The following is a 13,355-nucleotide window of genomic DNA, read 5'->3' as shown; positions in this document are numbered from 1 at the left end:
GTGTGCAAAAAGCACAGGTTCAAGTACCATATGAGCCTCAATTATCGATAAATTGGTCTCGTCGTATCGCCTTGCGACAGGACGTGCTTTTGGTAGATTAAGGAGGGGCGGGGTTAGTGAATTCTGCATAAAACTTAGAAACCAATAAGGAAGATTCCAGTGAGGTCCCTCCTTCTATTGGGATACTGCTGCAGAAAAGTTTTGTATGGTTTAGAATTTCTCGCTGTCTTGTCGCTGCTGTATTGATTTTGTTGTTGTCGTTTATGTTGTTTCTTCAGGATAAGAGGACTAGTTTCCAGCCCATCCATTTTACACTGTTAATATGTCTTGCAGTTGACCCTTTATCGTGATAAGCGTTATCCAAGTACTAAAAGCCCAAAATATATTCCTAATAAAATTCAATATTCTGTAATAAAAGTGGAAAAAAACCTGGATGATTGCATCTTCTCCTTGGCCCTCCCACATTCGTCTTTCGATAGACGCAGTATATTTTCGCTCTTTCCCCACCAATACCAAACAGATGTGGAGTTTTTCAGTCAAAAATCACTACAAAAGGTAAACGGTCGCGCGCAGTTATTAAATAACTTGCTGTGGGTTCAAAATCATATGCACACTAGAATATGAGGTCTAAAAGGGCAAGGTAAAAAAAAAGCTAATACACAAACTACTTCAGTTCCAAGGGGGATTATGTTACTCTGGCGCTGAAATAGGTCCAGCCAAGCGAGGATATGAGACCAAGCGCGCCATGAACAAACCACAACATCGTTTCGCGAAATAATGACAACGATGTTGAACTGTCAATCAAGTGCCGAGAGTAGTTACTGTTACAGCACATCACCGTCCAATCGATCAGAGGTCATCGATAATAAATTCGCCTATGCTTTCGGTTGTCCAATATTCAGCCAAATCTTCTGTTGGTCCTTGAAGCTGGTGCTGTTTATTTCTCACGAATTCGCCGCTCACGTACAAACATACAATAAACAAACAACACCGTGTACATCATTGAGTTCCCAAGTCAGAAAAAGACTACAGGGTCACCAAAGCAGTTCATTCCTGCAGAAGCACACTAAGTTGGCCCGATGAAGATTTGGGATGCTGTGTTAAACAAAGCAAACGAAACATAAAATCATGAATTAAAGCAGAGAAACAAGAAACTAAGGTAACGAAATAAGACTTATAAAAGTGAGGGAAAAAATGCTAAAGCTTTTTCCTCTATAGAAGTTAAAACAAATATAGGGCTAGATACTGTATAAATGAGAAAATCCCATTTTTTAAGTTGTATGAAAAGTTAGGATAATCATTTTACTCTATTTAGTTTTATTAATGGTCAAACGAATCGCACAGGAAGACAAAACATTCATTGCCACTATCCATATCGTTGTCAAAAAAACGACTAAACTTAAATCAAAGAGCTGTTTAAGTTTAAGGGAAAATCTCTCAATCTGAAAAAGTTCTAACGCATCTTTGATAAAACGAAAAACACAGCATAAAGGGCAAGGAATATTACGAAACAACATTTGTCAATACAGTGCTCCTAAACTGAAATAAAACCAAAAAGGAAAAGCCCTCTCCATTGTAAAGCGTAAACCTGTTACCTATTAAGCCATAGTACAATTATACGAAATGCCTTCCACCGAAAAATATAAATCTACAAGAGGAACTTTAAAAAATCTTTGAATAGTACGGATATAAATTGTACATCAAAATGGTTTATTTTGAGCATATCCGTTGTGCTGAGTTTGTGTGGCCTGACGGGTGACGGGCGAAGACTGTCACGCAGTCACGCAATGCTTTTCGTGTGAGATATTCAAAGCCAGGTAAGGTGGGGGAGGGTGGATAAACGCTGTGAATTAGAGATGATTTGTCCCATCCCCCCTTAACACCCTAATAAATAGTAAGCCGTCAATCATAATATATCTGCAATCTTGGTATCAGCCACGTTTTCTCGTTTTAGATCTTTCAAAAAATGAACTTGTCTTATTTTGGTAATGGTACATTCAAACTACAAAAGGAAATAAAAGCGTTGCTTGGAATAACTAAGGAGAAATTAATTGGGAAAAGTTTTTATCTATCACCGGGGAACATTTTGGAATTCTAAAACGACAGATTGCGGGTTTACGCGGTGTGTTTTGTATACGCGTGATAAATTATGTAGCAAGTATACGAGAATTGTCTCGAGGGTGAATCACTCGAAAGTGAAAAGGAAATGAAACGTTTAACATTCTTCTAAACGATCCGGCCCTTGTAGATGCTGGTTAACATAAAGGCCCCTGGAGGACGTTCGGTTGAAAGAAAAAGGTAAATTAGTCGAAAACGAATGTGAGTTTTAAGATTGATTTTGTAGACGCATAAAAACAAATATAACAATAAATAAATTTGGAAGGAGGAGTATAGGAAAGAATTGGTAGAAAAATCGCGAGACATACGCCTAATTGGGGAGCTCTACATGCTCTCTGTGCGAGTCTCGACCGACCTGATGCGATATGATTAAACGATAAGTTGAGTTGGCGCAGTGCAAATGTGAGCACACTGTTAGCACTAGCGTCAGAGGGGCACAATACAACCCTCAGCAGGAACGAACAATAGTCTAATCACCGCTAACAAATACTTTTACTGCTGTGAATTCACGGTTGTTCCGTGCTTTATGCTCTCAAAAGAAACCTATGAATGTGATGTTAATCCTTATTAGTCGTATCAACACTCGCTCTAGCGCTAACAAGCACGTAAAACCTGTCCTTCAATGATGAGATCTAGCCCAGTCCCACAGCAGAAAGGTAGGATGGTAGTTCTTCATTCAAAAATGGGCTTTGTTTTCAAGCTAACGTTATACAATTTGAATGATTGTATGACCGTTACAAAATTGTCAGCCTGTAGTTTTACATCATTCATACTATCGCGATCTGAGGACGATACTGTTGTTCATAAGCAGCTAGACAATAGGGAAAAATAGTCTCCAAATAAATGAATTTTCTGCTTGATTTTATAATGACCGCTGGGGCTTACTGTCAATAACGATTTGTGTTTATTAGTCCTAATTACTAGCATTACATCTGAGCAGACCCTTGGCTTTGCTCTTCCGTCGCGCCTTATATGGGCCTTTCAATGTAATAACCAAGGAGCCACAGGCATCGAGAAATTCAACGTTTTCAATGTTTAATGCCTTAACAGAATACACTGATGGGGAAATTCTGCGTCTTGTGCATTCTTACCATTTTCAAATCGCTTTTAATTTTGATGGGAAAAATCCGACATCTGTAATCCAATACGATAAAATCTAAAGAAAAATTTTGTAGGGAATATAATTAAGTCGTGCTTGCGGGAATCTTGTATCATCATCGCAACGAAGTAATTCTGTTTAGTTTTAACCTAAAAGTTTTAAATTAATAGTGCTTAAACATATTGTATAATGACACAACATCAATTTCAGTCTTTAAAATTAGGTTTGCTTTGTTTTTCAGGGGATAACCGCTGTCCGAGAGAATGGGAGACGCAAAAGAGGCACCAACTAAAAAGGTTAGCGTGAGTGTCAGCCTAAATGTCAAGTCTAGTGATATACCGAAACCACCGCCGAAACCTGCCCCAAGACCACAGGCAGCCATCACACAAACTGCCCCAAGACCACAGGCAGCCATCACACAAACTGCCCCAGGACCACAGGCAGCCCCCGAACAACATATAGCTAAACCGAATGAGCTAAAAGAGGTACGGAAAGGGGTGTTTCGTCTAGGGGAGGGCGTGGAGGGGTGGCTGGACAAAACGAAAGCAGTTAAAGAGGAGTATAAAAGGCAGTGTGAAGCGAATGAGCAGTTCTTTGTGAAGGAGGCAGCACCAGTGAAGATGGCCCCCCTGAATGACCCCTCGGAGGGTAAGATCATTCTTGACATCAAAGGTCTGAAGGGTTACGAGCTGGTAAACCTTCTGCGGTGTGTTATAGATCAGTACCGAAACACTGAATTAGGCCCCTTCTTCTTCCAATTTGCCGACGACAAGAAGTTCAAACTAGAGCTCATGCCGACTGCTTCGCAGCCTGGGAATGGCCTCGTCAAGTCAGTCGGTCGGCTTAAGTACTACAGCTACCCCGATATGTGTAATATGCTGGTTAACGCGGGCGTGACAAGCAAGGGGCTGGGCAACATGATCTCTAAGCTCAACACGGAGGGCATGAAGTCAGCATTGCACAATCAGATCAGTCCAATCAACGAGCTGCATTTCATGCTGATGTTCGAGGTTGCTAAGCGACTTGTTAGAGGCCCACATGGCTTCCCCGTGGCGTCACAGCCCGAGCTGGATCAACTACCAATCGGAGTGGCCATAGCGCGAATGATCATCTTATTCTGTAAGGGGAAGACCTACTTGGATTACGAGACAGTGTTCGGGGCTCAAGATAAGTACAACCCTTTCTTAGATACGAGTGTTGTTCTGCGACGACAGAAGATCGTGGCTCTCAACAAGGCATTCTTTGAGGCGGAGGTGCGTGGTCAGATAAAGGAGTTGCCTCTTATAGGGCAGTTCCTGAAGTACCACAATGGGTACGTCCTCAAAAGTGTCGAGGGTTACCTACAAGAGTTACGTGATGCGTTCGGGTCTCCTATCCTTTAGAAGATAATAAAAAAAACTATAGCCTTTGAAATTTACGGAATTATTGGAATAGCAGTACGGGGTCGCAAACGTGAATTAATAGGAATATAATGTTAGGGAGATCTCCCTATTTTCTTGACGCCTGGCGCCAACATATGGCGAACTGACAGAGAAAAGTAAATTTAAAATGTGTAATTTATCAAGAAATTAATTAAGGAACATCAGGATCAGATGGTGATTCAGAAAAGAGTTCCAATAGTAACAACTATAATAGGTTTATTTATTTATTCACTTTGCGAAGCTTTAAAATATATCCCCTCCCCTAAAAACATTGCTTGTTAGCTTATGAAAAATTCTTTTGTGATAAATAAAACATTATTTAAAAACATTGAGTTGCTGTGCTGTTTCATCAATTAAAATTGATGAAATTAATGGTGTTCAATCAGGAGTCTCTTGAAAAACACAGAAACATCCTGCGTGCGACAGTGCTGGCAAAATGTCACGAAAAGTCCAACACCTTTTTGCAACACTTTGTGGTAACGTGCAATATGGTCTACAAACATCACAATATTATGCCAACCTATATAATTTATGTTTAAATTTGTAACCGGTTGTTCCAATGAAATACATTATTCTTAAATAGAGGTTTCAAAATGGTATCCCTATAACTGCGACTTTGAGGATTTACGCAAATACAAGAGAAATCAAAATATCAAGAGCATATAAAAGTTTAGTTACTATGAACTAAAATCATTTGATCTAACCTAAGATGATCTGCCTTAGTTCGCAGAATACTCAAAACCGCCATCATATGATTCAACGAAACAAGGAACTTTGAACTTTTAGGCTCATGGATTGAAAATAGATTTTTTTTTCCACCTTGATGCTCTCTGGATACGTCCTCACATCTTCACGCTTAGAACTTTGTGTACTTAGAATTTGGTGTACTTTACTTAGATTACCTTAACCCAGACTTCACTATCACACCCTGAATGTGGCAAATTCGTCATCGTTGCTCCCTGAAAGTCTGTACAACTTGTACCCAAGGCTTACTAAGCTATGATCCCCTTCTATGCCTTACCGAGGTCATGTGAATGTTTGAATGACCTCAGGCCATTCTGTCTTGCCCCATACTCCGTTTGGCCGGACATTTGGCGGACTTTTGTTCCATTTCCATTCCTTGACGGGGGTATCCCAGTCGAAGCCATAGTTTGCCTCGATGTACTGCTGTGTCTCACATGGAACACGAACCCGTAGGGACAAGAACACCGTCCAGCACAGGGTGAACTTGGGGAAAATGTACCTACAGCAAAATGGTAAATGTTCTGTTTACAGACATGACGGAAAAACATGACATGACGCTTCAAATAAGCTGATTTTCCATCTAATAAGGCGGAAAATGTGTCTAAGTACTTTGAGCGTAAAAGCAAACGATTTCTTTAATTGATGCGACTTTTTGTAAAGCGCAAGGATGATCAAGGAAAAAATATCTTAAAAAGTCAAAATCTGGTTATGTGCATTTTGGCCTCACGTTATTTGTGTTTTGAAAATCATTTCGGAATACCGATGGCCATTGTTAGAATTGTGGCGAATAGCGCATTTTCTAGGGGTTTTCCGTCATGTCCTGTTTAAAGAATTATAGCATAGCCTAAGGGAAAAGGCGCTCCCTGAAGCATGGTTAATATGATACAGAGACAGTTAAATGTTATACTAAGCCTTCTTTGACAAGATGAATAGAAAGAATACTTAAACTTACTCACAGCTGATGTTAGACCACAGAGCACCTACACTTAATAAGACTTACTTGTACTTCTCCCCAGTCCTTGCTCTGGTACCACCATTCCACATGTGGTCAGTTTCTTCATAGAAAAAGAAAATGTCCAGTTTGACACCACTTGCTGCATGGAATGAAAGCTCCAGGCTATCTTCAACCTGCAATTAGCAGATCAATGATTAAAGGCAAGCAACAAAGAAACTAGAAACTAGCAATTCATTACAGGGCAGGAAAATTGTTGAAAGAGAATAGTATTACTTCAATCCATACTAGTGCAACCTACTTAGAACTTATTGTACTTAATTGGAGGATGTGAATTGTAAAGAATCAAATTTTCATTTACTTTCTGAAAACACATCTCTTGTTGAAAAATGATATACTAATTATGAGGTTTTAAGTTGTGATCTCAAACATTAGATCTCAAACAAAAGTAGATTCAGAAAAAAAATCAATTTCACAATAAAAATAACTTTGTTTGTCAAGTCCGATTAAAAAAAAGCCAAAATATCGAGTAAAATGCATTTTTTATGGCCATTACTTTTCTTGCAATGGAATTTTAATGCCTATTTACTGTCGAATCCGTTGTATCGCGACACCACATTTTCAAAACATCGATTTGTTCTTGTATTTTGGGATTTTTCTGTTCCGCCAGTAATTATTCTAAGCTAATCGGATCTTGCCATCTCTCGCCTAGTGCAGTTGCCTGGCTTTCTGTCGCGACACTGTCTGATTGGCTCAGAATGGTTTTACTGATGGAACAGAAAACCAAAACAAATTGCGTTTTGAAAACGCGGGTCGGGATACAACGGATTCGACAGTAATAGTGCAATACTACAGTTGAAGCTCTCGTAAGCGACCACCTTGGGAACTGAAAATTGTGGTCGTTAACAGAGCTGGTCTCTTACGAGAGCTTGCTCTCATAAGCGACCACTGGGCGCCAAAAACTTGAACAATAGGTGTTGGTCGCTTACGGGAGCTTAAAAAATGGAATCTAAAAGTTATCGCGATAATAACAAAGCTGTAATATTTTGGTTTATTGCTTGATTTTAAAAATAGGTATTTGACTTATCATGAGAGTGAGTTGTTTTATTTAATAGCAATTAATTCTACGCGAAGAAGCTCGTTATGCTCGTTTATATCGACGACTTAAGCTTTTCTTCATGAGAATATCTTCTGCGTCTATGACTATCGCATGGCGTATTTTGTTAGCCGATTTCTAAAGCGTGCAACAAATTAAACAAGTGGATGGCTATTGTAACTGGAAAAAGGATAAATAATGGAGCTGGCAATGGACTAGAGATTCCTTGCATTTATAACTTTTTCTGGAGACAAAGAAATGTCAATCCCATGGTTGAAATTGAAGTAAGAAAATTTGTAATTATGAAATTCTTTAATGGTTGCCTACTGGAAAGGCAGCTTTTGTGAAACATTACAACATTTCCGCTTTATATGTGATTTCAGCATGCATTGGATATGAAGTTTATCAGGTGTTGACTGATGTTGTAAAGCCAAAAATCATTCTGGTCGCTTACGAGAGCTTAAAAATAAAGGAAAATCTCAGTTGGTGGTTTGAAATTGTGGTCGTTAACGGAGCTGGTCGCATCGATAAGTTGGTCGCTTACGAGAGGTTAGAATTACAGAGTTTGTGTGATAATTCAATCGGTGATTCGTGATTTTGGTCGTAGTCGGAGCTGGTCGCTTACGAGAGCGGTCGCTCAGAGAGCTTCGACTGTATTTAAACCATAGTACTTTAAAACCATTAAACAACTATTACAATTTAATTAATTTTCCAATTAAAAAAAGCTTTGCCTGGTTAAAGTGCATACCTTTCCAAATTTATGCTTGAGGTGAAGGCCGTGCTTCTCAAATCTACTAATCAGACGAGGATCATAATCCTTGATCCAGATCCCAATGTCCACATCTTTGCTGTGAGGAATAATACTGCACTGGCGAAACCAACCTAGTGTACAGAGTATATACAATAGTTCATTATCATCTCAGCACAAATTATATAATCAAATGTAATGAAAGCATTGGTGGCCTAGTGTGGTAGTTTGTCAGCCTTTCACCACTGTTACCCAGGCTTGAGTTCTGGCTATGGCTTGGGAATTATTTTAGTTAGTTCATGTCTTGATTCAAATTTGGGTTTAGCTTATTTCTCCTTTGTTCCAGTCTTCCTTGATAAGGACCCTAAACCAGAGGTCCCATCTCTTCAAGCTGCACTAAACTAACCTGAATTAAAATGATGTAAAAGAATTACACAACAAAAACCCTCTTGCAATGACCATCCTAAGTGAAAGTGCTGAATAACAATACACACACTGGGTACTCTGTTGCGACTTCAGTACAACTGGTGGAAGTTGTATACAGCAAATATAACTATGGAGAATTCGAACCCTCACCGAGACATGTTCCACTGCTGAGCCAAAACCTGATACCAATGCCATCAAGAGCAGTCACTGCAGTCTTCAGTAACTCTCTTGCAGCATCAGTAAACTCTGCCGCTTCTTTTGTCATCCCTTCACCATGGTAAGCAAAGAATTTCCTGGCCCTCTGGACATCGCATCGGACAAAACCAGACTGCTTCGTCTCAGCAAGGAAGCGAAGGGGATGTTGTGGTAAGAATACACCAATGCCATCTAATGTTTCCTTTTTTAAACTAAATCTTCAAATGGAAAAAAAGAGGAATATCCAGGCATTAAATTGGCAATTAGTACTATGATAATAACAACAACAACAACAACAACAATAATAATAATAACATTAATCGAGGAAGGAGAGAAGAACCTTTGCTAAAACGATGATAAAGCTAGAGTTCCGATACTGTTTGTAGGCAGCAGTCATTAGAAATGCCTAGTATGTACATATGGCCTTGCACACGGTGTTGCATATCAGAGCGTAACAAAAACTATGGTTATAACTTTGATCTCGAGAAAGCTACACTCTATCTAATTTATTTGGTTTGTCTAATGTGCATCTTGAATCCAAAGTTAGAGATAGTGAATAGTTTAAAAACATTTTAAAAACAAAGAAAAATAAAAACAGTGCCATAAAAATGGGCCGTTTTAAAGCCCATTTTTTTATGAACACTGCTCCATTTTTTACTGATTAAAGCCACATTGTCACCAGTTTTTTTCCGGCCGATTACGTAACAATCTCTGATGATTTTTAACGAAAAACGCGAAAAATATATCAAAATATTGAAATCATGAGGATGTGATTGATAATTTAGAGTGGATGGCCTGTTTAATATCTCAGATTTTAATAGATTCTTTTGTCTTTTAACGGTTGAGGTTTGCGTCGGACCTCCGGAAGTGAACTGGTGACAATGCGGCTTTAAAAAGGAACTTTTTCATTTGTAGTTTGATCAATGTCATAAATGGGATGCACTTGAAATTCTTTTTAAGACGCTGTTCTTTTTATAAAAATAGGGCGAAAATGTGAACAGATGTAGGGATAAGAAGTGTTAGATTTTTTTCGCGATAAAAATCATAAAACGTTGAATTAGGTCGCACCTTTTTTTCCTTTTTTGCCCTTTTTGCCTTCATCACGCTTTTTTGCCCTTTGCCTCTTTTTGCCCATTGCACCCTTTTTGCCTTTTTGCCCATTGTGCCTTTTTTGCCCTTTTTGCCTTATTTTGCCCATTGCACTCTTCCTGCTTTTTCGTTGTGCTTTTGATACAGTATAAAGTGTTTTTTTCATCTTTCTATCTAGCGTATTTTAGTATTATGCATATTCCTAGAAAACAGCTTCAATTGCAATATCAAGCAGCCGTTACGAACATTGGCGAAATCTATAACATGTGTGAATAATATATACTTTTTTAGAAGTAATTCCATAAGAATGGAATAACTGCTGGTAGCCAGTTCATATAATTTGAAACTCCTCGGCTATTTGTCTACTTTCAATTCTTGCTTCTCATCTTGTCATGCAAGACAAGAATTCGCCCCGTTCGAAATTTAATAGCATGGAAAAATGTACATTCTATTACAAAAATAATTTTAGAAGCCTTTTCAATTTTAGAAGCCTTTTGTTCAATGATATAGAGCTCTTTTAATCTGAATTCCGAAGCTGAATAAATTTTGAATGTTTATAGCAGGATGCTAGAGAGACACGCGATATGGCAAAAAAGTGCTGGCGCGATAGGGCAAACAATTGTGTGATAGGGCAAAAAAGGGCAAAACATGCGCGATAGGGCAAAAAAGGCGAAAACAAGTTAGAGCAAAACTAGGCAAAAAAGATCAAACACGTTTGCAGCATTGAAATGTTACCCAGCACTTTATGATAACTACATAACGTTCCTACTTCGACAAAAATATTGAGGTTTTCTATTTGGTTAGAAAAATAGTATGACTATTTTTAGAAACTATGATAATAAAACTATTATATCCCAAATTCTGGATACATATAATGCAATACTTAAGGAATAGCAGTTAATCCAAAACAAAATTTCAAGAAATTTCTTGTTGAGCCAGGCTTGCACAACACCGTGTGCAAGGCCATATTCTTTTTTTTTTAAGAAGCAGTGTACACAATGGAACAGAATGAGGTGTCATACTGGAAGGATACAGTAGTTACTGCATTTTTAGAATTAAAATAATTTCTGTTACTATGGAAACTGTGAGTTTTATTCGCTAAACATACCTATTAAATGCCCCTTCTCGTTTTCCAATTTCAATTTCAGACTTTGGTATTTCCTCCCCTCTTTCAGAAACTGCGCCATGCCATAAAAAGTTTCCCCATTCATGGAACAAGACAATGTCAACAACAACATTTCCAAGTGTATATGAACAGTGGAAGTCTATTGTGGCATACTGTCTCCTGTCAATGGTCAGCAAGCGTGGGTCCTGCTTTTCGCAGCACTTTTGTTGCACTCTCTGCTGTAACATTGTGGCTTGAAATACAGACTGCAAATAGGGAAGTAAATCAAGACAAAGTAGAAATGATATGTTTTAGGCCTCTGTGAAAACAGAGAAATTTTGCTCAAAACATCAGTAAAACAACAGGGCTAAAGTTCAAAACATAAGCAGGTTTAGGGTTTCTACCTTGGATGATTTCCAAGATTTTCCAAAAGCCCCAAGCACAATTCGTTTCCTCCCACAAATATGTCTGCAATTTGAAAACATCCTGGGAGCAAAGTTCCAAATGAAGTCAGAGTTATTGGCTCCTGCATTGCTTATTTGTTCAACAGCAAGGTCTTGTAAAACATCAGGATCAATTACAAATAACTCAAGTTCTGCGCTAGTAGCAACAGTAGATAAAAGCTTCAGGTGTCTCTGTAAAGAAAATAAAAAAAGTATAAACATCAGTGTATGGACTCCTTTTGATTTAAAAGAACCTTGTTTATAAGAAAGTCCAACCGGGGATTTCCCCTAATTCTATGAATATGCTACAAACAATCCAAGGATAAGATACCAACAAAATACAGTATATGTTTATTTGAATTACTGTGTGCTCTGAAATCTAAGGTACATAAAATCAAATTGAGTTCAAAATCTTTAAATATTAAATTGTTATTTATCATTTGTGTCATTTTTTTTTATTTCGTTGGCATTATATTCTTACATAAGCTGGTATATATTCATACTCAGAACATCTGCAAAAACAATTTTAGCATCGAGATGCTTCAAAATGGCCCAATAGCCACTGAAAATTTGTCATTTTTTTATAAAAAATAGTGTGTGTTGCCAGAGATCTAGAAGAAGCTTATAAAATAGTGATTATATGACGATGTTTTTAACTTGAATGCAATACACATACCCACATTAGATCATCAGTCTTTTTGCGTAATCCAATCACTTTTCCAAGTGAGGATCCTATTATCTGAAATAATAAGAATATTTAGAATATTTAAACATAGCCATACAAGAAAAATTACAACAGCTCTTACTTTCCCTGCTCTAAATATTGTCCATAACAAATGAATCACAAATAAAACAAATTATAACTTTAATGCATTTCAAGAGGACTTGTGAGTTGGTATCTGCAGGGATGACTTCCATAATAGAGTATGTTCATTTAGTTTCAGGAAAAATTATTCCTTGGATGAAAAAAAATCAGGGGCAAAAGCGAAAAATCGTAATTTTCAGTACGGTACATTAAGTGACACTCAACACCTGATTTTACAAAAAAAGGTTAGAAATACATCAATTATACATCATTCCCGCTAAATTCTCCTTGCGCTAGCTAACAGTGTTATGTGAAACATATTAGGTGCTATATTAAAACTTTTCGCCTTTGCAACAAAAAGAATTTATACAGCAAAGAGCGTGAACCGGCGCAATCTAGCGGTAATACAAATGTTCAGAATACGCTTTAGGCGTTTCCATAACTGAAGGCCTGTAATTAATGTTTGATGATGTTGTGAAATGAAATAGTTCGCTCAAATGTCAAAAGTAAGAATTTCAAACTCCGGAAATAACTTTCGAGAAGGTATATATCAGACAAACAAAAATTGTCAGCACATTCTATCAACCAAATGGTGACATAAGTTGCATCAAGGACCGTAGCTTACATTCGAGGATTTATCTTTCCTAAGTGGTTTTCCATTTCGTTGTTTTCATAACAATCTGGCACCAGCTGAGAAAACCAACAATTTCACAAACTCACATTACGTTTTAGCTTCATTTTCATACCTGATTGTCGATTCCTTTTAAAGATAGAATCTGGAGAAAAAGAAAAGTAAGAGAGGCCAGTAGGATAATAGCTAGGGTAACTTCTCGCCGCATCAGGTCTTGTGGAGGTCAGTGCCTTGTAATTGATCATGATATTCTGGTATTACTTTCGTATTGTGCGTGTAATCACTGTTATCTCTTTCGGGCGGCCATCTTGAATGAGCTGACGTGTGAAGACTAGAGACTAGTACTCAGCCTTTTCCTTTGTAAGTGATGGAGGGTGGGAGGGGGGGTGCTGTGCGCGGTGACTACTCTGTGAACATTGGTGGGGAAGGCAGTGAATATATAGACTTTTAAGTCTGCATTTACCTACTACCTGTAATACCTTA

At 38.0% G+C, this 13,355-nt stretch overlaps 2 protein-coding genes across 5 annotated transcripts; one reads left to right on the top strand and one right to left on the bottom strand.

Annotated features, from left to right (window-relative positions):
- Positions 1 to 712: 712 nt before the first annotated feature.
- On the top strand, positions 713 to 4,966 carry LOC116603754. Of its 4 annotated transcripts, none has more exons than XM_032365434.2 (3): positions 713 to 1,159; positions 3,459 to 3,591; positions 3,625 to 4,966. In XM_032365434.2, exons 2-3 carry the CDS (start codon positions 3,481 to 3,483, stop codon positions 4,597 to 4,599), a joined length of 1,086 nt encoding a protein of 361 aa, XP_032221325.2. In that variant the 5' UTR covers positions 713 to 1,159; positions 3,459 to 3,480; the 3' UTR covers positions 4,600 to 4,966. The 4 variants fall into 4 exon arrangements, with proteins under 4 accessions (XP_032221325.2, XP_032221321.2, XP_048579878.1 ...); XM_048723921.1 differs by lacking the exon at positions 713 to 1,159 and adding exons at positions 1,233 to 2,298; positions 2,711 to 2,774 and having other exon boundaries at positions 3,459 to 4,966; XM_032365430.2 differs by having other exon boundaries at positions 714 to 1,159; positions 3,459 to 4,966.
- Positions 4,838 to 13,189, bottom strand: LOC5520284 (ribitol-5-phosphate transferase FKTN). Its single transcript, XM_048723913.1, has 8 exons — positions 12,988 to 13,189; positions 12,113 to 12,175; positions 11,398 to 11,628; positions 10,997 to 11,259; positions 8,755 to 9,017; positions 8,179 to 8,312; positions 6,383 to 6,510; positions 4,838 to 5,881 (listed from the first exon to the last, which is right to left on the bottom strand). The coding sequence occupies exons 1-8, from the start codon at positions 13,078 to 13,080 to the stop codon at positions 5,665 to 5,667; spliced, it is 1,392 nt and encodes a 463-aa protein (XP_048579870.1). The 5' UTR covers positions 13,081 to 13,189; the 3' UTR covers positions 4,838 to 5,664.
- Positions 13,190 to 13,355: the final 166 nt, after the last annotated feature.

Source organism: Nematostella vectensis, chromosome 1 (genome assembly GCF_932526225.1).
Source record: "Nematostella vectensis chromosome 1, jaNemVect1.1, whole genome shotgun sequence".
In the NCBI taxonomy this organism is placed as follows: Eukaryota; Metazoa; Cnidaria; class Anthozoa; order Actiniaria; family Edwardsiidae; genus Nematostella; species Nematostella vectensis.
The sequence above is the reverse complement of the archived record's forward strand: the minus strand, read 5'-3'. Positions and strand labels throughout refer to the sequence as shown.